Raw genomic sequence first — 25,791 nt, 5'->3', positions numbered from 1 at the left:
TCCGTGTAAACGTTACGAGTTGCTCAGTATGTTTTGAATTATTGTGTCGGAGACATTCAGTCAGACCACGGTAGGACTCTCAATACATGGAAACAATAGAAGAACAAGACAACAACAACAACATAAACCTGGTGAATTTCAGGCAGGTACCTTTTTGTCCTGCAGTGGTGGACACTAGAGCTGCAACTAGCGATTATTTTCATAATCGATTAATCGTGTGGTCCATAAAGTGTCAGAAAATCTTAAAAAATGTTGATTGTGTTGGTCAAACCTGGAAATGAAATGTCTTGTTTTGTCCACAAACCAAAATTATTCACTTTTAATGATTTCTTTGTTATAGAGAGCAAAGAAATTAAGAAAATGTTCACATTTAAGAAGCTTAAAAGATCGGAAATCTATGATCGATTATCAAAATAGTCGTCTATTCATTTAGTAATGGATTTTAGATTTCCCTCACTGCTTCTGTCAGAGCAAACCCTCTGGCGTCGTCGTCGTCGTCCTCCTGTCCTCAAACACTTAACACACAGACACACATCACCCCCTCTTTTGTTTGCCTGCGTGCGCTGACACATCCCTGGTTAATTTAAAGTCGTTGTCGGACTCTCTGTTGTGGGCTGTCACATCTGAGAGAGGAACTCCAATCTGTAGAGAATGAAGCGAGCCGACAGCGCGGGGAGGCTGGCACAAGATGAAGTGTTCACTGTAAGGGAGAGAAGGAGGATGAGGGATAGAGGAGAGGCAGTGGGAGGGGTAAACTTTTTTAAATGATGAGTGTCACAGAACAATACAGACACATTTATTATGTTTGTATTTCCCTCAGTTTTTAACCTTTTAAATTAACATGGAGGAAGTTTGTGTGAAATCAGCCCTAATTATTGATATGCAAATAACGCAACGTTTTCAGAATATATTAAGGTTCCCGCTCAGTAGTTGAATTGTTTAAGGGGGCGGAGAGGGATTGAGGGTGGAAACCAGATGCCAAACAAAAGGCTCGACCTCTCACCCCAACTTAAGGAAAATTCCACCAGTCTACACCCTGAATTCCTGCAACCTTTGCACATGTATTTCTAGACCTTAGATATTTTAGGTAAGGCAAGTAGCACAAAAAGCTCTAATCTCTGCTAAAATGAGCAATTACCATCATCCATTTCCTGCCCCACGGATATTATGTTGACAAATTGCTGTGCGCTGCTGTCCCCAGTGAGCTGGATAATCAATGGCATCAAACTATAAACAGCCTCCAACCACGACAGTGGCTTCATCCATGCTGTCTCAGATGCTCATGGGCGCGACGGATGTTTCATCAGATGTTTGCGTAAATACACAGCGTGACGTCATTTATGTATAATCGTCTTCTCTCAGTTCAAATCTCTCATCATAAATGCATCCACCTCAGCATGAGCCAAGTAACTCGTAGAACACTGCTCTCAGATTTTTACTCTAATCTTGTTCTCTTGGCTTAGCGGGCGGTTGGAAAGTGGAGAGAGACGATGGAAGTGCGATTTAAGTGACAAAAAGCCATCGGTGATCGTCTCCTCTTTAAAATCAGTGGGGATTCTTTGTATTTGAAAGCAATATCCTAAAGCTCTTCTGATAAACTCTTATTGCACTTTTCCAGTACACATTTCTAGCACTACTCGGCTCTACTTGACTCTACTCGGTTTGGGTATCAGGCACGTTGTTTTTTAGTACCTTTGAATCCGTTAATTAAAAACATGTGTTCACCGAGTCATCAAGTACTCCATCCGACGTACCTTTCCTTTGTATTCCTGTGTAAGGCCGACACAGGCCCACTGTCATCACTAATATTCTGTATTCGGCCATTATTATGATGTATTGCAGTGCTGCCTTCACCTTGCATTACCAGGTTTGGCATCAGTTCAAGCGTTGACATGAATTAAAATGCTGAAGCGCATTTGAGAGTCAGAGGGTCTAAAGATTCTGGATATAAAGGGATTTCCTTTGGCTCCGGCTGCTCGTTGGACTCTTAATTGATCTTAATTAAGGGTCAGACTTTTGTCTCGATGAAATTAGACCCAGCACCTGCTCTGCATGAATATGCATCACAGAGGTCCTCCGTGCCTTTTTCCTTCCCCGCCGTCTTATTGTGTCATGCCACTGGTTCTCTGTTGGTGTGTTTGTTGACCAGCCTTTTGGCTGCCTCCATCTACAGCCGGACAAAGGGCTTTGAGGGGAGCTCCGAATCGGCTACATGGACCATTGTGTTGTTAACAATGTTGTTTAGCTCTGGCGATATTGTGTCCTGCAGCTGATGAAAGACTATTCCACAGCTGCTCATGCAGCGTGGCAGGAACATGAGTGTGAATACCAAGATGCATTTCCAAAGGAGAACCCGGTTGAGAATTCTAGTTACACACATCCACTTGTGTTTTTCAGTTTGTGTCCCTGAGCGCTAACGAAGTTGACTCTGGACCAGTGAGAGTTGAGAGCAGCTTCTGGAGCTGCCTGGCACGCTCCCGTTCATTTCTGGTGCTGTGTTTTGTTCTGTTGTGGCTTTCTGAATGGGTCCAGTTTGACTGCGCCACCACAGTTATGTGAGCCATAGACAAATGAAGGCATGCCTGTGTTTTTAGGCCGACGGCGGTCTCCAGTTTGTCTCTGCCAGGATCAAGCTTAGTCACAACACATTTGAGTGTATTTCAGAAATTGTAATTGCAGGAGGAGGTTTTTTTGACTTGTTTTGTTGTTCTGCCTCCAAGTGAGATGATTCCTCTCGTCACCTTAACAATGTTGGAGTCTCTGTTTGCTCCTGTGTAGTTTCACTTTCTTGACTTTTTTTTCTAATTCCCTGACTCATACTCACTCACATATAAACACACACACACACACTTTCTGTCTCCTTAGTAGCTGGCCGCCTCCCTGGCCTCCGTCTGGGGTCATTGTGGTATTTAGGGTCAGACAAGAGCTCCAGTCACTGAGCCCTCCCCACCGCCTCTCAGGCAGTGATGCAGCCATTATATGCCAGCTTGTCTTACTGACTGGCTGCAGACTGCTGTGGAAAACCGCCTTGGCTGTATCAAGCCCTGCATCCTTTTTTCCTAGCCAACGGAAAAGCAGGGGTATAGGAAAAACAACACTGAGTGGAGTAGTGGAGACTTTGCAGTGGACACTCTAAATGGACGAGTGCTACAAAACATTCACACTTCTATTCCAGCTGTTCTGTTGAAAACTTTTCAGTTTTCCTCCCTGCTGTCCCTGGCGTTGCCTCTTGGCTCTCCGTTACCCAGGGTTACCCCAGGAGGACTGTGATTTGCTGCTGCTACGAAGCCGGGAGGGAGTTTCCACACGTCCTCTGGTGTGTCTGGGTGTGTGAGTCAGATGCAACGTGTGTGTACGTTGCTTTAAGGCTCAGCTAGCCTTCATGGGGAGAATCCACTTTGAGATCAGATCAGAGGACACCAGCGAGACTTCTCCTTTTGCAAGCTCTTCAAAGAGCTTTTAGATTAAAGTCCGGGGCCACTCAGGTAAGGGGCGTTTTGTGGTGCTGTGTTTTATCTTTTTCTTCCTCTTTGTTTCTCCAATATTTCTGTAAGAAGAGGAGGTGTTTGGATGCACAGGTGTGGGTTACACTGTTTGCATGTCTGAGCACAGTTTATTCTCCACTCTGTACATGTGGCGTTGTGTTTAAGTTTCACTTCCACCCATAAGAATAACTGAGTTTGACGAGCGCAGCGTCCTCGTCTAAAATGTGTAACTCACCCTGAGGTTTGCTGGGTGCACAGTTGTACACATTCACATACACATTTTATTTTCTTGGCATCACGCTTGCAAAATGGCAGTGGCATATGTGTATAAATCTTTCACAGGGGCTGCCATGTCATTTCTGGACAGGAGCCAGGTGCCGAGCTTTTAAATGTAGCCTGGAAAAGTGTAAAAGACACTTAACAAGCACTTAGATGGATGTTTGGTGGTTTTGGCTGAATCCTCTGATAGAGTAATATGGGCTTTCAGCAAGTGATTCATAGGGATACATTACTCCTCATGATCAAACGACTGCCAGATTAAAAAAAAAAAATCTGGTTCATATGATACAAACCCACCAGGAAGTCTTGGTCGTTGGCTCTAATATCACTTTTTTCTCCCTTCTTCCTCTCGTTGTTCTACGCTTAACTTTTTGGTCGGTTTTGCACAACTCGGTGTAAACGAGCGAACCTTCGAGCGCTGCTCCTTTTCAAGAGCTTGCACAGCGCCAGAGGAAAGTGATAAGAGTCTCGCGGGGTGTGATTTTGACAGGAGGAAGGTAGTGCTATTGTTAACAGTCCCTACTAATAACAAATGACCTCATCATTTCTAGTTCACAGCCTAATAATTCAAAGAAAGCATCACCACCTTGACGAGAGTGGCCAGTTTGTTTGTCATTTGCATTTTTGATTGATGACTTCTTCTATTAAAACCACATTAACTAAACATTCTGTCATATCTTTCGTCCATATTTGAGAATGATTGCTTGGTTAATGTTTTTCAGGAGATCCGTGAAGTCCAGACTTCTGTATCTTGGTAGAACACATGAAAAACTGCACTGATAGCATCATGCTACCTGTGGCTCAGTTCTCATGGGGAATTATCGCAGTTTCACACTGCTGTGTCAATAGTTTTATTTTCCTTCCAGCTTTGTTTCTCAAGTTTAAATTGAAGGACACAAGGGTCAGAAATGCAAGCACAGACTGTGTGTGTGTGTGTGTGTGTGGGAGAAGCTGTAGCTGCTGTTGCACAGATGCCAGTGTGGTCTACACGAAGGAAAGAGACGCTTACTTCCTTAATGCTTCGCGTACCTGGCGTGTTTATATCACGCCGAGGTGTGGCCCATTCCTCACCGTTATCCTCCAGAGCTCCAGACTGGAGATGCAACTAGTGCCAGACTAAACATGGAGTTAACGTGGGAGTCACCCAGGGGCAGCGCAAGAAGAATGCCAGGTCACGGGGTGTGTCGACGAGGGACGGGGTGCCAGTGGTCCCCTGGCCCCTGAGCAGATGGCCTGTAGGAAACCTATTGATGAGAACAGAGGCTTGAAGGGGAAGAGGGAGGGTGAGTTCAGACTGGGCGCAGTGGTTTCCAGCTAAAAGGAAGACTTGTCTTGTTGTTCTCCCAAACACAGGCGCACAATACTCCGTTTCAGCTCACAGCAGAAGGCAAACGTGTGCGTCTGTAGGTTTGTGTGTTAGCACGCCTTTCAGCCTTTCATACTCGCAGCACTGCTCTGCGTGAAAAGCATCAGTGGTAGACGCGAGAAGAAAGCAGTCCCTGTGACAAGTTGGACAACCAGCTTTATGCAACCGACTTCTGGTGTTATTGGCAGCTGCTTTCTGCAGAAAGAGCATCGTTTATGTTATTTCCCACTCATGTAGAGGAAGTTGGAAGTTCGCTTTCTTTTGCTTTCTTGGTAAATTGTGACCTGCTGATGTTAATATAAGTTGAGGCTTAGTTGGTGAGGGTTTCAGATGTGGGAGTCCATCACATTTTCTGGGGTTAATGAAGTGAACTCGAGCGTAGCGCTGAACAAGCCAACTGGTTTTTTGGGCTGTACCCAAGAATCCGATGAAACCTCAGCTCACCTATCATGACAGAAATGGAAATTGTTAGTTTGTGAAAGTTTGATCAGGTTACGTAGTTGCTCAGTCTTAGTGCTGCTTGTATTCAAAGCCCATCTCCCTCTAGTTCTCTCTAACTCGTCACAAGAGACGCCAGTGTTGAGTTACTCCTCTGATCAGTTCATTGCAGGCCTACATATTTCTGGCCACCAAGTTTCCACTGCTGTTTTGAAGTGCTACTTTGTTCACACTCATTCTAAACAGTTTACATAATCCTTGTCATGTTTTGATTTTTTTCACCTGGATATTTGACCTACCTTTTGAACTCGCGGATTTAGTGCCACATGTGCTTAATACCTAAATCGTTCTTCAAGTGCCATGGCATTTCCCACTCAGCGTCATCTATTAAACACATGCTTTTTTACAGTAGTCCATTTTGCACAGTCAGCCAACGCTGTAATCTCACCTCACACAGTCAAGGTGCATGCATGCAGGAGCTGATTAAACCCCTTAATTCTGCAGATCACTTAATCCTGAAGGTTAGGGCTTTAGGCGGTCGGCTGTTTACACTGTAACCTTACACATGCTGTATGTGTGTGGTGAGGCTTAGAAGAGGTAGCACTGTTTGAAAGCCACCCTGGAGTGTGAGCTGATTGTATGTACTGTGTGAGTGGGTTATTTTACACACACACACACACACACAGAACAGACTGAGTCACTCAGAAGATGTGCGGGTGCCTCTGTAGCCGTTTCTGGTTTTGGATCCTGCCCCGGGACAAATTTTGGCGGTGACAAAGTAAAAAAAAATCTAAAAAAAGAGTGCAGCACGTTAGGATTCCAAGGTTTAAAAATAAACAGACGGGGCAAACTGTAGCCGGATCCTTAAAAAACAGTCCTCAAAGACGACGTCATTTACTTGTGGGGAGGTGGAAAAATGTGACTAATGTTTAGTTTGGATTCCTGGTCGAGGAGAGTTAAATTTGTGGGGGTGGAGTTGAATTTTTTTAAACTAGTCATACGGAAGTGCCAGGGTGGCACTGCTTCTACTGTGCTGGCTTGTACAGTACAACGTTGTTCATTGGGTCCTTCTTTATAATATTGTGTGATATTGGTTTTGTCATTCTTTGAAAAACCTGCTAATAAGAACAATGCTGTTTTTTCAGACACAGAAGCATTTCACATTCCTAAAAAGTAAGACAATGTCAGCCTTATATTCCGCCTGTTTCAGCACGGCACTGACTTTGTTTGTCCCACGCAGAAACACAACAGTTTTATCCCAAATGCTGGGATTTGCATCTACTCTTTAGCGGGCATACCTGTTATCAAACACGGAGGTCATTGCACAAAGTAAATTATACAGTGCTGTGAAAGGCAGACTAAGCACTAAGTCTCTCTCTCTCTCTCTGTTCATTTCAGATGAGCCACATGACGGAGGAAGAAGTCTATTTTGAGAAATGAGGTGGAGAGAGCCGCACATGGCAGCTCCAATCTGAGACAAGACATTCAGACAGGTGAGTCTGAGCGGTGCCTTCATAACTGTTGCTTTGACTATTGTTATGTTATTATGCTTGATCATACTTAACCCCTAATACATTTTTAAAGTCTCTCAGTCCTCTTTTGTTGTATATATCGGTGTTTTAACCCTTATTCAAAGACTTGAGGACAGTTGAAAGTGTTTATGTGGACCCCTAATTTAATGTGCTGTAGCATCAGCCCTGCAATGAAATATCTCTCCGGTCACGGCTCTCTGTCCTTAAATGTAAAGCTGTTGTGGACACTGTCTGTGAGCGTTTTTTTTCCCTGAACTCTGTCTCACATAACAACCGTGACGGCTGAATCCTGTTTGCCTGACGTGACTTTCGTCGGTAAAGGAAAAAGAGCGATGTAGTCAATAGACAGAGGTAGAGCAAACAGGTTAATGACCAGGATTTCTCACAGTTATGCTCTTTGAAAACCATCAGGAAGACATTAGACCTGGTTTTATGTGTTAATTTTATGTCCCTGATGATCTGAAATTGCGTCACACCAGTGTGACACTGTGGTTTGTTTTTGTTTTTTCTCCCTCAGACAGAGATGGGAAATTCCGAGAGCCAGTACAGCATCCAAGGGCCCAAAGGCACCAGCTTTGTCTTCCTTGGGAAACCGAAGCCATATCCGCTGAAGCTCCGTTCAGCCAAAGATGACACTTTGTCACCGCGTACGTGGTGGAGAAGTGCTCCTGTAGGCTCAGGGTACAAGGCCAGGTGTATTGGCCGTGGCTGTTTGTCCCCTCCTAAAAGCAGACAGCCTTACTCCACGCGGCACTGTGACTTTATTTCTAAGGGACTCAAGGGCAGTCCAAGTGAGCACCGCTGGCACCGACCCCCCCCTGGATGTGGCACACGAAGGCGGCATATGTCGGATGAGTACGAAGATAATCCTTACGGGGCCGAGCTCAACGTGAACACCCTGGAAAAACACGGCGATGAACAAGAAGTTTTAGAAGAACAAAGCAGTCCCCGCGTGGTGATAAAGAAGGACGGCAGTCTCAGGGTGGAGTTCACCAACACCTCGGGTAATCCCCTCATCCTGGATGAGGCCACTGGCCCCGTGCAGCTCCTCAAGTTCTCGCCCAATGTGGAGTCCGCCTCGACGTCCAGTCTGCCCGGTTCCAGTGGTAGCGGGCTGGACGGCCACCGCTGTGGTCCTCCGCCTGCCTCTACCTCGTCCACAGCCAGGACCAGCAAGGGGAGCTCTCTGAGCTCAGATGGTTCTTGGTATGACAGCCCCTGGGGGCCCAGCGCAGAGATGTGCGAGCAAGACCAACCCTCCTCTGCCGGCAGCACTCAAGTTCAGTCCCCAATCCACGAACGCGACTCATTCACCGAGCAATCTCCCCCCGTATCTATCACAGATTTCTACAGGGACTCCTCAATGGCTGCCACCTTCCCCACAACCGGCGACTTGTCGTCCCAGTTACTGGAGCCACCGCCAGGCCGGAGGCCACACCGAGCCTCCTTTGCGTCTGTCCTGGATGCGCCCTTGGAGGAAGAGTGCTCCGAGGTCCGGCAGTACTCATCGTACACTCTGCCCTGCCGCAGGCCCAAAGCCCACACCATGAGTGAGGACCTGGACCACTACCCTGACCAGGAGCAGCACCAGGAGAAGAGTGTGCCCGAGTTTGGCTCTCATTACAAGAGAGACTCTATCAAAAACCGCATGAGACGCTTCAGTGACTGGACGGGCAGTCTAAGCCGCAAGAAGAGGAAGTCCCTGGTATGATATTTGGAATCACATTACATACAAATGTATTGCTTTATTTCATTAATCTCTACCTCTCACAGGGTCCATAGTGTTTGTAGTCACTCTGCAACTTCTGCAACTGCAGAATTTGGTGATTTTTGTTATTATTATGCCTTTCTTTTGGTCTTTTTGCAAATATGTTTTAACATTATTTGCATGCTGCGTTCATCGTCTGAATGCAGGCTTTCTCAAGCAATACTATCAGAGCAGATTGAGCAGATCTTTGTGTTTTTTGTCATAATCCAATCTGAATGCTGCCCGCCGTTCTCACTTTACTAGTGCAGTTTCCTCTGTGTACAATGGAGCTGATAGACTTAATGAACATTGTGCTAATGTAACAGACATTTGTTTTTATTTAAAAGTTGCTCACAGTAGTTAAAGTCATCATTCTCTATGTCGTCATGTTGCAGTTCTTTAATCATGAGCCCTGAGAGGAACGGCTTATTAAACAGGAGGACATCACTAAGAGTCATACACAGACATTCTGTCTGGCAAGGCTTTCATTTTTTTTTTTTGATCATGAGCCACAGTGGTTGTCCTGGCATGGCCGGTAACCAACCACCGTCCTGTGGTCCTGAGCAGCACAATACCAGCTGTCTGAGGACAGGGCACAGCGGGGTGGCGCAAAATGAAATTTGTAAGGCAAACCAGTGCTGGGTCTTGTTATTTTAATGATGGTGGAACAAGGATGAGCAGTACTACCTATTATTACACATGCGAGGCACCTTACGATCATATTCTGACGATGAGGAGGCGGGGGACGATGTGCAGATGTCATTTTGTCAACTTTACCTGGGTGGGTGCATTTCAGTTTTATTGTGGTGTGAAGTTGAGGGTGTTTAATGGCTCATCAAAGAGGCTTTAGTGAAATATGAATGTACGATACGCAGAGCAGGCAGCCGATGTGTATGTTTTCCTCTTTTTGTAAAATGACACGCGTTCCAGGCAGGGGTCAGAGGAGAAGCTGGAAATAACCACAATGTCGTCTGCATGTCGTTTGCACGTGTTTTAAGAACAGCGTGACCTCGCTCTACAACCACCGCTGTCTTCATCGCTTTAATTTGACAAAAAAAAAAACCCAAACCCATTTGTTTAAATAGATCCTGAACTCTGTTTCTTGTTTCTGCATTAATTTGTTAAGCCAAGTTTTTAAGGAAACACTGTTTAGGCAGTGCCAGGAGAATAGCCGTAAGCCCCTGAAAGGCTCTGGTAGAGAGCAACTAAATCCCAGCTAAAGATTTAACTCCACCCCTCGTCTAATGTTAATGAATGGCTCGAGGTTGTCCGGGGTGTTGTGTGCTGCAGATTTTCTGGGCTCTCCTCACCAGTCCTTAGAGTAAATCTGCTAATAAGGATTGGTGTTCAGTCACTTCTGACTGTGACAACAAACAAAAAGGACAGAATAGGAACAATCGTTGCATTCAGATGGGTTTTTGTGAGCTCCTCCTTGTACCTAAATAGCTCTGGTGTTGCTGAGTGAAATGGACGAGACACTTTGCCTTGACACTGTCACCTGAGTGCGCAGTGAGAAAATACCGAGGAGGCCGACGGTAATCATTTTGAGTGTTCCACGGCTTTCACTTTGCATCAGTAATGTCCGCCTTTAAATCTCCTGCTTGACATAATGCCGTGCTAATCTATGGCCATGTGCAGGTACTTATCTGGTTTGGGGGCAGACTAGCATCCACATGTTTATGTTGGTCTGTTTCCTTATGGAGATGTAAAGCTGGTAGAAGGCTGGAACATTTAAATTTAAAGTCCCTTTTAAAAGAGTGTGTTTCCTTTCACAATTTATGGTGCTTAATGTAAATAATAGAAAAGTAAATGACAAAATCGCATTAAAGTGAAATGCGATTTTGTCTGGTGTTGTGTTTAGTAACGTTTCAGACTCCTCCAGCGACCTTTCGTCCCCCGAAAAGTTACTATTGACAAATCTAATAGCTTCTAGCTTCCAGCCGAACCTTAGTTACTTTCTGAGGAATAAAATTTGCCAGTTTGTGTCGCACGAGTGCGCTGCATCTGGCTCTGTTCACTGTGGGCGGAGAACTGGTCTGGGTGTAGACAAGAGAGAGCGAGAGAAGCACCGTGACCACAGCAGCACAGAGTTACTAGACAAGAATGAGCTGCACATGTGCAGTGCAGCTGGCCGTTTGCAGACCAATCTCTGATCTGTGTTGTTCATCCAAGTGAAGTAGTGTCTGTGAAGACACCTCAACGTCCATATAATCTCTATTACAGCTTGTCTCCAGTTGTTTGGTAGTCATTTCATTGACGGTCAACGCTTTATGGCACATGTGTGTACAGCATATCTGAGGGTATGGTCACATTGCTTCTTGTCAGCAGGTCTTCCAAAATCAGCAGCATTTCCAGCTCTGGTTACGCTCCACTTGGCCTCTAGAATTTTGTTGAGGGTTTGAACTAAAGGTCACACTGTGACCCTGATGCCAAAGGCCAAGAAACCTGCCTAACCTAAATGAAAGTCAGCTGGAAGAGGGTGAGGGAGAGGGTGGATAAATTTGGGGCTGTGTCTGCAGAAGAAAAACGAGGGGAAGTGGCTGAAAATCCACTCGTACAGCTGCAGTATATAACTACTGGAGTGACAGTTGTACGTCATTGTCGAAACAAAGGCTGTCCACTGTGGGTTCACAGAGTTTATTGCCGCCTTGGAGCTAAACAGGATCTATGTAAAGTCTGGTTTCAGGATGTGATAAGAAAAATTAGAAATTCCTCGCTAACTATTAGGGAACGAGTTGAAATGGCATAAAGCGTGAACACAGACAGAGCTGAGTGAGAAACATGAGCAAACAAAGATGTAGAATGAGCTTAGACGTGATGGCACATACTGTGTCTGCATGCTGAGAACACTCCACTCTGTAGCCAAGGGCAGAATTGATGCCGCAATCTACTCAAGTGTAGGTATGGCTGTTATTAGACCGGAGAAGAGGCAATTCCATCAAGTGTTCATTTGAAGAAATGGGGAAGCTCAGGCAGACCTGTGATGACGTGACATTGTCTGAGCCTGGAGGGGGTCCAACCTCCAAGGTGCCATCACAGGAAATTGTCCCACTTTCTCAGCCTTGCAAAAGATTTGGGGACTGTAATGCAGACTTTGAAGTCGGTTTGAGTGGTTTGACTAGATTTTTTTTCAACAGTTTCTCTAGCAATTCTCCAGTGCCCCAGGGCTAATTGAAAGGCTCACTCCCAGTTTTGGTCTGTGTGAGTTTGTGGCCGCAAGTCCTTACTTTTTAAGAACTTTTTGGTTTACCGTGGTCCAAAAATCCCAGATATACCTGCTAATTTCAGTGTGAAAATCAAGCTCATCATGCCTTTATTTCTTTCCTTCCGACTTTTCTCACCTATTATCATAGGAAACCAGGTACAAGGAGATGAGTGACGCGTTTGACAGTGGAGTCGATGGCCTCACTGCAGACACCAGCTCTCCCTCCCAGGTCTCCAGCCTGGTCTGGTTCCCCGGTGCACCCAGGACCCAATCCTCAGGAGCCATTCACCAAACAACCAGCGACGCCCTCCGCCAAAACATTTACGAGAACTTCATGAGGGAGCTGGACATGGGCATTGGACAGGGAGGAGGAGGAGGAGGAGGGGGGGGAGCAGGTGATACAAAAGACCCATCTATCGGCACCGAAGAGGGCGAGAGTAGCAGTGAGTCGGCGGAGGGCTCTCTCGAGGAGCTCGATCTGCTGTTTGAAAAGGAACAGGGAGTAGTCCGACGGGCCGGCTGGCTTTCTTTTAAACCTCTCATCACGCTGCACAAAGACAGGAAGCTGGAGCTGGTCAGTCGCCGCAAGTGGAAGCAGTACTGGGTGACCCTTAAAGGTGAGGTTTGAGACTGTGGATGGAGGAACACGGGGAACATTACTTTTAATGTAACACAATGTAAACGTAGTGATGCACATGAATTATATAATACATTTGTGCCATTATCTGCCTTTTCATCTGTATCCCCACACTTTTTGTTTTTCAGGATGTACGTTGCTCTTCTATGAGACTTACGGTAAAGGCTCTTCAGAGCAGGAACTGTCTCCCCGCTACGCTCTCTTGGCCGAGGACAGTATCGTCCAGGCCGTTCCTGAACATCCCAAAAAGGAGAACGTCTTCTGCCTTAGCAACTCGTATGGAGACGTTTACCTCTTTCAGGTAAAACACAACGGCGGGTCGAGTTCTTCGTATTTCTCTTCGTATTTAACGTCCTCCTGAAGTCCAATGCAAATAAATGAATAAAAAGTTCAATATTTTGGTCATGTTTGAACAGACAGTTACAGTATATAGTTCCATAGTCCTTCATTTGAGCCAATTTCAACCTTTTGAAGGACATGTTGGACATGTTGTGCTTACTGACCTTCATACTGGTACCAAATTCATGCAGAGCCTTGGCTTCTTCCATAGCAACTCCTACACTCAAAATAACAAGCGTCATAGGCTGCACTGGGATATAAAATAGTGACATAGACCCAGAAGCAAGAGTGGAGAAAATAACCTCTGTGACATAAAGAGATTTGTCTTCACTCACCTTGGTTCAGCATGAGTCATTCTTTAAAAAAAAAAAAAAGGGGTTCACAACATGTGTTCTGCTTACAAATGAGTCATCCTATAAAGAGGAATATGAGCATGAAATATCTTTTTTGAGAGGGAAAAACTGTATGTAAGTCTATCATAGTCTGATTGTCTTTTATTGATCCAACAAAGCCTGAATTGTGATACACAATAGAATAACACAACAATGTATATGTATAACAATGAATATTAGCCTTGCTACTTCAAATTAAGACCCTGTTTCTTTGGCCTTTCAGGCCAGCAACCAGACCGACCTGGAGAACTGGGTGACATCCATCCACTCTGCCAGCGCCTCACTGCTGGCTAAGCGTCAGGGGAAGGAGGACACCGTGCGTCTGCTGCGGAGCCAGGTCCGCGGTCTGCTGCAGAAGATCGACATGGATGGAAAGATGAAGAAAATGGCCGAGCTGCAGCTGACCGTAGTCAATGACCCGAAGAACCGCAGGGCTATCGAGAACCAAGTGAGACGATCACACACGTACATGAGTCGCTGAGAATATCGGCGGGGCCCCTGTTGGATTATTTATTTTATGACTCCTGTGTCATTATGTCTGCGGGGCAAGTAAAGTGGCCTGAATGCATCAGGTCCCCAAACGCATCACAAGGGGCCCAGGGGAGCAGCTTGCCTCCCCGAGCATCAAAATTGTGATTCCAGATGTTTCCCAGTAATGGTCTCTCAAAACGCATTATCCTCCTCTTCCTCCTCCTCCTCCTCCTCCCTCTCCTTCTCACAGCCTGGGGGAGAATCCAAAGCACCTAGCACTGTGCTGTAGCCTACATTCAGCTGATTACACGAGTATAAAAAGCCCATAACCTGTAGCTTCGCCAGAAAACAAATACTTTAACAAGAAACAAGTGGTTGTTGAGGAATTGTGGGAAAAGCAGGCTGCACCTCAGGTAGTCTGAGACTATAAGAGTCTGTTAAATGTGATGCCAGTGGCCCATGGTCCATGCACTTACTTGCATCTCAGTGCTAGAAAGGGGGCAAGAGTAACACTCTCCATAGACCCGACCGTGAGCCTGGATCTGTTTCCATTTAGCCAGTTCTGCCAGTTCAGAGTAGACGAAGAGACAGACGGGATTGGAGTCAATGATAGGGTCAGAGGGGTACGGGACAAGACTCTGGTGCAGGCGCCCAGAGGCTGATGATAGATTTAAGGTTGCGGTGGGGTTGTCTCGCACCAACAGGGCACTACTTTGATGTTCCCACCCACCCCTCCACCCATGTCTACTGAAATCAGTGCCAGCTGACCTCTTTTGAAGTCTCTTTACACACACACACACATATACACTGTGATCAAGTTGCATTGAAAGACTTATTATACATTAGAGCTTTTACCGAGAGCATGGAGCAGATGTTAAAGAGGGGGGGAACAAGCAAAGATGAGAATCTGCTGAAAGACGGGCTCGTATCTGCCGAGGTTAATCGCTCTGAGATTGATGTAAATCAGAAGTGCACAGAGGCCAGATGGGTCTAAACGTGCCTTGCTTTTCACCGATATTGGGTGGTTGTCTTATTGCACTGAAAGAGTTCTGCCTCTCTTATAAAGCACTGAACTACATAAACCCAAAATCCCATTCGTCAGTGATACACCCTGGCGTGAATCATCAAATTGAATTTTCTGCTGCAGACTATTTTAGATATCTGACGTTTTTCCACAAACGCATCCAGATTACCTGTGAATCAGACACGCTTGGATCCTCTGGAATAGTTGTACATAGATGTGTGGTTTTCTCTTAAGTTTTGTGTTTGCTTGTGAAGAAAGAGCTGATGCACTTGGTGATACCTCGCTCCTGTGTATAAAATGAGCCAAATATAGCAGGATCACGGGGTTTTAAGTACGAGGTCTTTGAGTAACGCCAAGGATTAGACCCGTCTGAGTGAAAATGTGAAAGGAATACACTTTTGTCACTTTACTAATGAAGAGATGAGAACACAGGCACCACAGTCATCCGTGTCTCTGTGATAAATCATTAGCTTTGGTGGGTCATGTTCATTGACTCTGTATGTGACCTTTATTCAAAATGATTGACCTTTTTTTAAGTAATTTTGTCGTATTTTATGTAAATTTGAGGCGAGTTAACTATAGTTGACTCCCCTATAATCCATTGAGACTGTGACACTTCCTTACTCAGGGGTACAGACGGCATCAGTGAATATTATTGGATAATACCAAACGCTACGGTAGCACAAGAAGAAAAGGAGTCGTCAAATTATCAGTCTCTCTGTGTAATGGCCTTACTTCGCCTCTATTCACATCTATAGCTAGAGCCAACAATAACCAATGAAAGCTGCTGATCATAAAAGATCAAGTAGAGTTTGAGCTGTGAAACCATTTAATGTATGGAACAAGGGTGTGATTCCTTTTCAAACTTTAAAAGTGTTAGAGCAGCTGGGAAAATAACGTTCTACCAAAGGACACAACTCTAAAAAAGTTCAGTGCTTCTCTGATTTTAACTGCACTGGTTTCTTAGAGATAAAAATCTGACATGGATACAATTAATCCCTCACTCCTCAATTATTAAACGCCAGAACGCAAGGTCATTTGTATCCAGAATGTGAGCACAATGGTAATAATGGCTGAGCATCACTGTCTTCGTTAACCAACGCCATTTTCACGGCGTTTAAGCACATCACAAAGCTCAGTTTGGTCCCGTGGTGATCTCTGCGCAAGGTCTTTTTGTTTAAGATGTTTGACTTTGTTTCGAGTCAGGGGTTCATAAAACGCCGCTAACCCGCCCCCCGTCCCTCCTCGGCTCTGCTCCTCGTCCTAAAGAACGCCATTAATGTGAGCGTGACCTAATGGGACGACGCCATAGGGTGTGTTATTGTGAATGAACTTGCAGCGCAGACGAGACCTATTAAAGTCAGTTGTTATAGAGGGTTGTTTAACTTGAGTGTTCTCATTAAAACAAGTCTCCAGCCAGCAGAATAAGCACCTTCTCATAGCTTACATAGTGCGCACAGGGATGGGGGCAACTGTAAATTGTGTGTGTGTGTACTTGTAGGTTGTGTGTGGAGCAGAGTTTTTAATGGGTGGTCTGTGCAACATCGCAATCCTCTCTAGGCTTACATAAAAATGGGCATTTAGATTTACTGCGCACATACTTGCTCAATACGCAGTCACCCCTCACTACCAAACCTCCCCCAATTCATGCCCTCACCCTTTTCCCAACATCTGCAAGCAATTGCATCTTGATGGAAAGCACTCAACTGACCCCAGATCCCGTTTTCCCCCCTCCTCCCTTTCTAAAGCCATTACCTAGCCCTGAACAGTCTCTATTCTTGGCGACCAGCAGATTTAGTGTGACTCTGTGTAACATTCTTTTTATATATATAATATTTCTTCAGATCCAGCAGTGGGAGCAGAATCTGGAGAGGTTTAACATGGACCTCTTCAGGATGCGCTGTTACCTGGCCAGTCTTCAGGGCGGAGAGCTGCCCAACCCAAAGAGCCTGCTCGCTATTGCCAGCCGCCCCACCAAGAGCACTCTGGGACGCCTGGGGATCTTCTCCGTCTCCTCCTTCCACGCACTGGTGAGGAACCCCGGGATGAATATAACAAATCAGAGAATCAACCAAGTTTGTCTAGCTTGGTTTTTCTAGAGATTTTCCTTTAAAATTCACATGATGTCGAACAATAACTTCGCAAACCTTCCAATCACTCTAAAACCAAAAATTAATACTTAAGAAGAACCTACAGTAATTTAGATGGTTTGATTAGATGAAATTATGTGCCGAGCTTAATGATCATAGTAGTGATATTGTGAAATCTGTTCAGATCTGTTCCAGAGATGAAGCCACACTCAGGAGGCGCTCCTTCTCCCTGACCTGTAGACAGCGCAAGAGAGGTCTCTTCTCTTCGCTCAAAGGCCTCGACAACCTCACAAAACGAGGCCGGGACAAGAGGCCGTCTGTATCGCAGGTACATATAATATATATGTTTTTTATTTCATACGTTTCAACCTTTTGACTCGGAATCTCATATGTATGTAAGTATGTAAAACATTGCTGTAAAAACAGCAGTGCTGTTGGTGTTTTCTTTGTAATCAAACACACTGCAGATTTCTTGCCTTAGGCTAAGACTATGCACCGCTCTGTAGCTTCATCTAAGATGTTGGTGCCCTTTGCTGCTATTTTCTTTTCACAAAAATTACCATGTTCTCTCTGTCATTTTCTGCCTGAAACAAAAAAGCAACAAAAAAGGAATGTGTGACTTGTAACAAGCCCATGGGGAGGCACTCGCATTATAAAACCGATGTGGTTGTAAGATGAAAGGCTGCATAACAAACGACACTCGTTTCTGTGTTTGTCTAAAGCCTGAACGCAGCTCTTAGACCTCGGGGTGACACTAATCTCATTTGAATTCCACAGTAACACAACTCTTCACGTCGTCCGTATTAGTTCATTGCTATTGTACGATCACCCTCCTCATTCAGCGTTGAGTAGGGGACGCGGTGGAGTGGTTTGGCTCGGTACAGTGCAGTACATATTTCCATTAGGAAACATCCTTTATCCGCTGTGCCAATCCCAGCTGACATAGGGCGATAGGCGGGGTATACCTTGGACACTTCCCCAGTCCATCGCAGGGACAAAGAGACAAACAACCATTCACTCTTACTCTTACAATTCAGAGTGTCAAATTTACCTCATATTGGTAACTGTTCCACTGTTCTTAACCCATGTTTTTGGACTGTGGGAGGAAGCTGAATAACCCGGAGAAGACCCTTGTTCCAACCGGGGCTCGAACCCGGGTTTTCTTGCTGCAAAGGCAAGAGTGCTAACCACTACACCAACTGTGTGACCCATTAGGAAACCAGTAGTACCAAAATAACCGCCCCCAACCGTTCCATTCTTTGTTAACCTTTCCTTGTGTGTACCAAAGTGAAATGGTAGGGGGTATGGTTAGACCGGCTCCACCCGTGACAATCAGCTGATTGGGCAGTGTCACTCCCTCACGATTGGTGTAAATATCCAATGGAAGTCGAGGCAAATGTCCCCCGGTTTATTCTTATACAAAAAATGATTGTCTGTTGTTTCGCCTCCAATGTCGTCGTTCGGCACGATGTCACGCTTCCAAGAAAACTGTACTGTTCTCAGTCGGAATGCAAACCTAACTCAGGGCTTTAGCTTCCTAGACCGTACCATTCTGTACCAAACAGCGTTCATAAGCAGGTCTGCACATGCTGTTGCCGTACCGTACACCGTGCATGTGTGATGGGGCAGAGAAAAGCTGAACACCCTTGGTGCATATTCTGAACATTTGTTAGTCAAACACCCTGAAAACATGTAGTTTTATTGCTTACTCACATGTACAGTGTCTGACATGAAGGCAAGCATATTCTCATAGTCACATGCTGCTTATAGCACATTTTGCCCCCCCTAAGGATAGTTTATTAATTAGATGCACATAAGCTCACAACATCCTCCCCCCTCTGCTTCCTGGTAAGCTTGAGTGCAAACCTCCCATCACCGTAAACAACGGGGAGCATTCTTTACCCATACGCGGAGGGGGGGGATCTGAAAATCCTCTTAGGTTAGTAATTAGACCCATGTAGGCTATTTATTTATTTACAGAAATCCACCTCTCCTGTACGCTAAAGGTATGGCTCGAGGGAATGCTTTTCTCTTTGGTGGTCTATTTTAAGAATTGCTGAAGGAAATGCTCATTTGTGCACCAAGTCTTTTATGGACCTCTGTTCATTAGCGTGCGACTACAGGAAGTGAGCATGGTTTTGATTAACAGTCCCTTTTCGCAGTGATATCGCGACGGTGCCGTGTTGTTTATCCCAGTCACGTTCTTTAACAAAATGTCCCGTCCCCCCCCATCCCGCTCCACTTGTGCTCATCCAGTTCATCCACGCCACCTCCTGCTTTGTGATATTTATGTCGTGTGTGTTGTTATTTTTCTGGGGAAGTCCAGCCTGCCCGGCCTAATGAGGCTCAGTTACACTTCACAGCGCAGGAGGCGAAGAGGTGGCGCTGCAGCTCACACATGAATTATTAAAAGCCATATGTGGTAGATGGCATTCTCCACTCTTTCCCCTCGGCCCTGCAGTCATCGGCAGATGGTCGGTGTAAAGACGTTAAATAATAAACAGCCTCTTTTTCTTTTCTTTTTTTACCTTTTTCCCCCCTCGTCTTTGCTCTTTGTAGTGCGTGGTCTTTCTTGTCTCTCCCTCTGCACATGGAGGCAAATAAGGAATATTTACTGGCTGTTGGTGATTTTCAGGAGTGCTGGGTTTTCCCCGGACATGTGCTGTTTTTGTGTTTGAGTGAGCCTGTCAGTTTCACTTTTCTTGTTGCTCTTTGTGAGAGATGTAGCCTTGGCCGTTTTTGAAAGATGACATCAGCTCCTTGGCGGGACATGTTTGCCGGAGCAGGATTTGGACGGTGAGGCCGTCCCGCGAGCCAAACTTTTGTCCATGGACTAAATCTGTTGTTACCTTCTCAGGTTCTCAGACTGTGCTTTTCCCCCAAAGATCTCTCCCTCCACAAATCCACTGTGTTTTAGCTTCTTTATTTCCCTGTACATTTTATCTCTTAAGCCCAGAGATTCATCCCAATCTCTTGCCCATGTTTCTCATTTTGTCTTCTCCTAACTCCTCTTTCTGACCCCCCAGTTCTCAGAGCATAAACATCGGACCGTTACCCGCCGGTCTTTCTTTCTTTCTCCCACAGTTTCCAAACTGACTCATCTGTGTCGACTAAACCTAAATCCCATTTACCACCGCGATGCTGCGCTTGACAACAAGTCATGCCTCTCCCCCCCTCACCCCCCAATTTCCTCTCATCTCTCATCCATATTAGCAGTGCTATGTATACAGTAAAAGACTGGCCCAGCAGGCTGTGGGAAGTAGGCCAGAAAGGTCTGAGGATTTGTGGGAGAGTTTGTGGCGCTTTCTAAAAATAGCCGGTTACAGTGAAGCAGCACCGTTTACAGCCACTTTATAATGTGTTTGTGTTGGTGAGGTAGAGTTATAGTCTGCTGATTAACACTCACGTAGTTTTTATTTTGATTGCGCAAGGACATTACCATTAGAAGTGTAATGTGTCGAGCCACCAGGGGGCGACTCTGCTGGTTGCAAAACTGGGTTTGAAAGGAAGGTTTTTCAAATCGCAGGAGGTACAATGTCTGTTAGATCCTCAACATATCATCTTAGATGAATTATTGTCTTGAACATCTTTGTTTCTCACAGATGTGCACAAGTATCACATGGTAATCATTTTAAATATGTTTTTTGAATGAAAATGAGAAGAATGATGTAAGAACTTCCATTCCCTTTGACATCACAAATGATACCGCAATCACAATTCCTGTCAAAGTAAATATTCATTGAAAATCGATCAGCCCTACAACATTTAGGTAGTTTTAAAGTATTTAATGTCTCAATTGGTCTTCTTCAATTGAGTATTTTGTCAAATTTATAAATTCTGTTCCCATAATAGAAGAAATTGGATGATGAAGCGTGACACATGATTGGATACCATATGATTGACAGGCGATACCTACCACTTTTCATGCCATTGGTGCCTGGATACAGGTGACATTTGTATCCACAGTGTTATGTGAGCAGAAGCATTTTTTTTTATATGTGGCATTAAAAGAGGACAAAAAAAGGAACACCGGTGACATTGTGTCAGGATCTTTATTTTAGAACAAAAATGCTCCATTTCTGTCAGCAGCTGTGCCAGCGATCATGTCCGCCCTGTCCAGTGACAAACTATCTCAGCAAAACCTGATAACTGCAGCCATTTTGGATGAGGACTGGAAGTTACACCCTGACATAATGGATAAGTTCCTGTCACCACTGCGTTATAGAGTTGTTAAAACCTGCAGAGTCACCTCCAACTCCCGAGGGTTTAGCCAGACACAGAATCCTTTTAGAATCTCAAGGCAGGGAGAGGAGGAGGAGGTGGAGAGGACGATTGAGCGGATCAAGAAGTGAAAGATTTTCCTCTCTGTGGGGTGAATTATGAGATTTTGAGGCGGGAAGAGTTTGTCCTCTCCTTATCTGTTACGGGACTACTTCCCTCTCTTTCATCTGCATGCAAAACAAAAACCACTTTGCGTCCACACATGCACACACACTCACTACTGTAGCTTCAAAAGTGACAGCCTCTGTGAATCAGTGTCAAAGCGCTGCTCTCGCCACACGTACTTTTTAATTAGCTATGTAATAGCTCCATAAACTACATAATAGCACTAGATGTGTCTAAATATTGTGTTGCCTGAGCAGCTGGGCACCTAATTGCCGGTGAGTCGATCTCTTATCTGTAGTTTCTGTTCCTTGATTTCAGGTCTTTGAAAGAGACGCAGGAGGTCAAACATATGCGCTGCCTCCTCGGAACACTGAGGTAGGTCACAGCTTTCAGTACCTTTGTCTGTACATTAAGATCTAAAGGCCTTACATATATATATATATATATTTAAAAAAAACAACCTCTACAACCATCTGTCTCATTGCTCCTGTGGCACAGACCACTTTATGTGCTGAAATATCAGTTTCAGCGTGAAATAGCCGTAGCTGAAACGGGTCAGCTGTCGCCCTGACCTTGGCCGTCTCTCATGGCTTTGACAGTGCGCTGTGTAAAGATTCTTTGTCCAGGATCAAAGCAGAGATTCTTTCCATGTAGATGCGCAGGCGTCTGCAAGATAAAAAGGCAAGAGGTTTTATTTTTTTTCTACATCAGTCGGACCTTGTTTTTACACCCTGTTGTGAACAAGAGTCCACACACACTGTGAATAAGTTAGTGGAGGTCCAAGGTGTTTGGACGTGTGTGTGAATTCCTGTTCATGTGACCAGCGAGACATTGGATCCGCGGCGTTTACAGCTCATTGGAGTGTTTACGCGCTCATCGAAGATGTGTGAAACACTGCTGAAAGCTTTACCTCCAAACAATGCTGCTGTCATGTCTTTGTCCTCTTGGGTCGTCTCCTATTTCAGCAGCTGGACAGTAACAACTGTGCTTGTGGGGTTATGGTGGGTACTGTCATATTAAATGACGTTATTGTCTCCTAAAACCACTTCTTCCCAATGGACAGAGCCGTGCTAACACTTCCCCTCTTTCTACTCATTATGAAAAGCGAAGCATCAGCTGGAAGCATCTTCCATGTGAAAAGGAAGCTAGAAAATGTTAATTTATTTACCGCTCTGTACGGTTATCAGTCATCCAGGTCATAGAGTCGTCTTTTGTGTACATGCTTTTTTTAATAGCTACCATTTATCCTTTTAAAATGTAATCTTCTCAAAAAACCGCACTGGAGGAAAAAGATGTCGCCTACAGATGAGCATAATGGACACTTTTAGCCGGAACGGGAGTGTTATGAAGACCACTGTTCCACAGGATGCAGTGATTCATCGTGTGAGCGTGTGGTGAATGTGGCGTGTGTTGAAACTGCACTCATTAAGGGTTTAGAAACTCAGAAGAGGAAATGGTTTGGGGAAACAATAAAGGCCTTCATTGGGTCCGTGATTTAATTTAGCTTTAAATGTAGTGGCTTCCCATCGGCTCAGTGTGCGGATCTCCCTGATGTTTTTGATGAGAGTGTGAAAAACAGCTTGTCACAAGGGCCCCATTTTGATTTCATGTTTTTGAAGTAAGAAAACAGAGAGAGAACGAGGTTAACACGAGGTTAACTCGATTGCTCTATTGATTTTTTTTGCCGACACATACGTTTTCCCACTTCTGTCTTGATGACATTTCGCCCGCTGCACTTCCTGCATCACAAATCCAGTGAATTGCTCTAATAAGCAGTCATCTTCATCTAATCTTTCGAAAAGTCAAGTCAAGTGAAAGGGTGTGTACCCTGGCTTTGTTGTGTAGCGTGTGTGTGTGCTGTAGGTTGTGACTTGTGTTGCAGTGTGAGGAATAAACGTCTTTACGGGCCGTCACTATAGCAGCTGCCTTTGCCTTCGTATGAAGGTTAAAACCAAGGTCACACTGAGCGGCTTGGTTTTTCACATTCTGCGGCTTCCTGCTCCTTACGTAAGCAGCAGAGAGACTGAGTGTGTTTCAATGGCTAAAATGTTACGTGAACAACAATTTTACTAACTTAATGCTGCATGCTCCCCTGTCTGCTTCTGTTGAGGTTATTTATTTATTAGGAAACCCCTCAGCTTTGCCCTTAGATGCAGCTCGCCTTCCTGGGATCCACCTTAAAAACAATACTATAATAAGTCTTTGAAACCATAGAAGTACCACAGAAAAAACACAATACATCAAATAGTAATGAAAAACATACAGTCATAATAAGTTTATTCCATTAGAGCACATGTGTCAAACTGGTGCCCACCGCTGTGCGAGGTAATGGAATAGAGACAGAATATAAGACTAAATGTATTTGCCGGCAATATTTTTATAATAGTAATGTGACATTCGGTTGTAATCATTGCTTTATTAAATGTATTACACTCAACATGAAATTACATATATTTAAGCTGTTTTAATCACAATTATCCTCGTCATTATTTGCTAAATTTTCAATTTAATTCTCCGTTTTTGTGCATCATGAATATGTTTTTATTATGAATCATTTTATATCAAAACAAGCACTTTTACTTTGTCATAATGAATATCTTATATTGCCCACCGGCTACTAAATAGTTGTTTTTTACCTCTATGTCGGCCCCCGATTGACCAGACTCGATGCTCATTGGCCCCCAGGTCACTTGAGTTTGACACCCCTGCATTAGAGGGTTATGGTAATATTTTACTGGCTCTGGGTCTCCACCCTGCCGTCCGCACCCCTGACACACTGATCCTCTTCATGTGTCACCACACTCCACTACCCTCTAATACACATCTCCAGTATGACTTTAAACTCACTGCCCTGGACACATAGTAGCCAGTCTGGGTGGCCATTATTGTCACCTCGTCTCTGTGTGAAGAGATGTGTATCACAGCAGTGGAAAGAGGAACCGTATTACGTATTAATACTATTTTAATCGGTGTAATAGAAGAAAATTGACTCTAATTCTTTTCCTACTTCCTCTTCACTGTCACTATATCTGTCTAAGGCAGTGCTGTCATATTTGTGTTGCCCGGTTGCTAAGTGGAACAGAAAAGGTTGCGTCCGTGCAGCGGCCACTAAACCGTCAGGAGCTTTCGCATATGCCGTCTTTAGAAGCTCCAGGGTGGAGGTCGTCTGCCTCGGAAAGGATTTCCACACTAGAGAGAGGAGGAAAAAACGGAACTTTTTCCGGGGCGGCATGCAAACATAAATAGCGTACGCACTCACCACACAGAGCACTTGTTGAAGTCCAGCGCGTGCCTGGGCTGTGCTCCTGGCAGCCGCTCACGGAACGTTGGCCAGGCAACCGTCGGCCCGTCACAGCCCTCTCTGACCATGAATGACTGCATAGTGTTAGTCAGCTGCAGCTCGGGTCAGCGCGAGCAACTAAAATCATCTTACTTTTCCAGTCATGGCACATTGCCGCGGTACAAACACGACTCTTATGCAACCCGGTTGCCATGACATCTTGTTTTTTAATTTCTTATTTTGTAAGCATGACTTCACGTCCCAGAGGAGGTGGGAGAAAGGTGGACGGTGAAAGTGGCACCTTGTGTTCCCGCCGTCACCGACAGTTTGTGGGAAACGTTTTCAGTCAGAAACAGTGGTGACCTTTGTGTCCGCCGTGACTCTTGAAGCGGACGCGTCGAGGGAATGTTTGGATGAAAAATGAGGCAAACGTCTGTCCGCTTGCCAGTGTTTGTCTGAGTTTAGACTGCTGCTTGTGTCTGTTTTTGTTTGTGGAGCAAACTGGGGCTGTGAATCGGAGGCATTAGCTTAGGTGATTCATTAAGAGCAAGCATTCAGCTTCTGGAAAAAAACACCCAGAAATCCCCCCACCCACCCACCCAGCCCTAAACTTGAATAGTTCCTCAGAAATGAGGGTTCTGCCTCATTAGGATGAGATTTTAGTCTCCATGAGGGCTACTGGTCCTGACAAGGTCAGCGTTTATGCCAGAAAAGGTCCTCAAGAGGCAGCACAACACACAGACAAAAAGCCCCTGACACACACCACTCATATTTTTTATGATCCCCCATAATGCTTTGCTTTATTCCCAGACCCATTCACTAAAGCATTTATTTCTGCAATTATTCCCCTCGGTCCCATATCTCATTTTATAATTTCTGTCCATGTCTGAATTCGAGCATCACTGGCGTTTTCACTACATTTGGTGTGATGATGGAGCTTTTCCTCATCATCTGTGCTCTTGATGATTGTGGTCTGTTGCTGCGCTGTGGCCTATCCCACAGCCCCACAACGCACCAGTGGGGCTTTTCCCTCCAGAGACACACAGTCGCAACCAAAAACCCCCAAATAGCTGCCTGTGAGGCCGAGCGGTGGCCTTAATACACCATGTGAAACCCCACT

At 45.0% G+C, this 25,791-nt stretch overlaps 1 protein-coding gene across 3 annotated transcripts in view; it reads left to right on the top strand.

The window, feature by feature from the left end:
• Positions 1-25,791, top strand: part of LOC122782884 (rho guanine nucleotide exchange factor TIAM2-like) — a 64,403-nt gene that overhangs the window by 14,072 nt on the left and 24,540 nt on the right. The window contains exons 1-9 of one of the 3 annotated variants that reach the window (XM_044047453.1): positions 3,340-3,485; positions 6,967-7,061; positions 7,618-8,805; positions 12,201-12,669; positions 12,818-12,990; positions 13,644-13,868; positions 16,760-16,945; positions 17,190-17,333; positions 21,710-21,766. In XM_044047453.1, coding sequence (XP_043903388.1) covers positions 7,624-8,805; positions 12,201-12,669; positions 12,818-12,990; positions 13,644-13,868; positions 16,760-16,945; positions 17,190-17,333; positions 21,710-21,766 — 2,436 coding nt within the window. In that variant the 5' untranslated portion in view covers positions 3,340-3,485; positions 6,967-7,061; positions 7,618-7,623. Of the gene's footprint in view, positions 1-3,339; positions 3,486-6,966; positions 7,062-7,617; positions 8,806-12,200; positions 12,670-12,817; positions 12,991-13,643; positions 13,869-16,759; positions 16,946-17,189; positions 17,334-21,709; positions 21,767-25,791 lie in introns of those variants that run through there. The other 2 variants (XM_044047452.1, XM_044047454.1) reach the window with 2 other exon arrangements.

This window comes from Solea senegalensis, linkage group LG16 (assembly GCF_019176455.1).
Source record: "Solea senegalensis isolate Sse05_10M linkage group LG16, IFAPA_SoseM_1, whole genome shotgun sequence".
Classification (NCBI taxonomy): Eukaryota; Metazoa; Chordata; class Actinopteri; order Pleuronectiformes; family Soleidae; genus Solea; species Solea senegalensis.
This window is presented reverse-complemented; position numbering and strand designations above follow the sequence as displayed.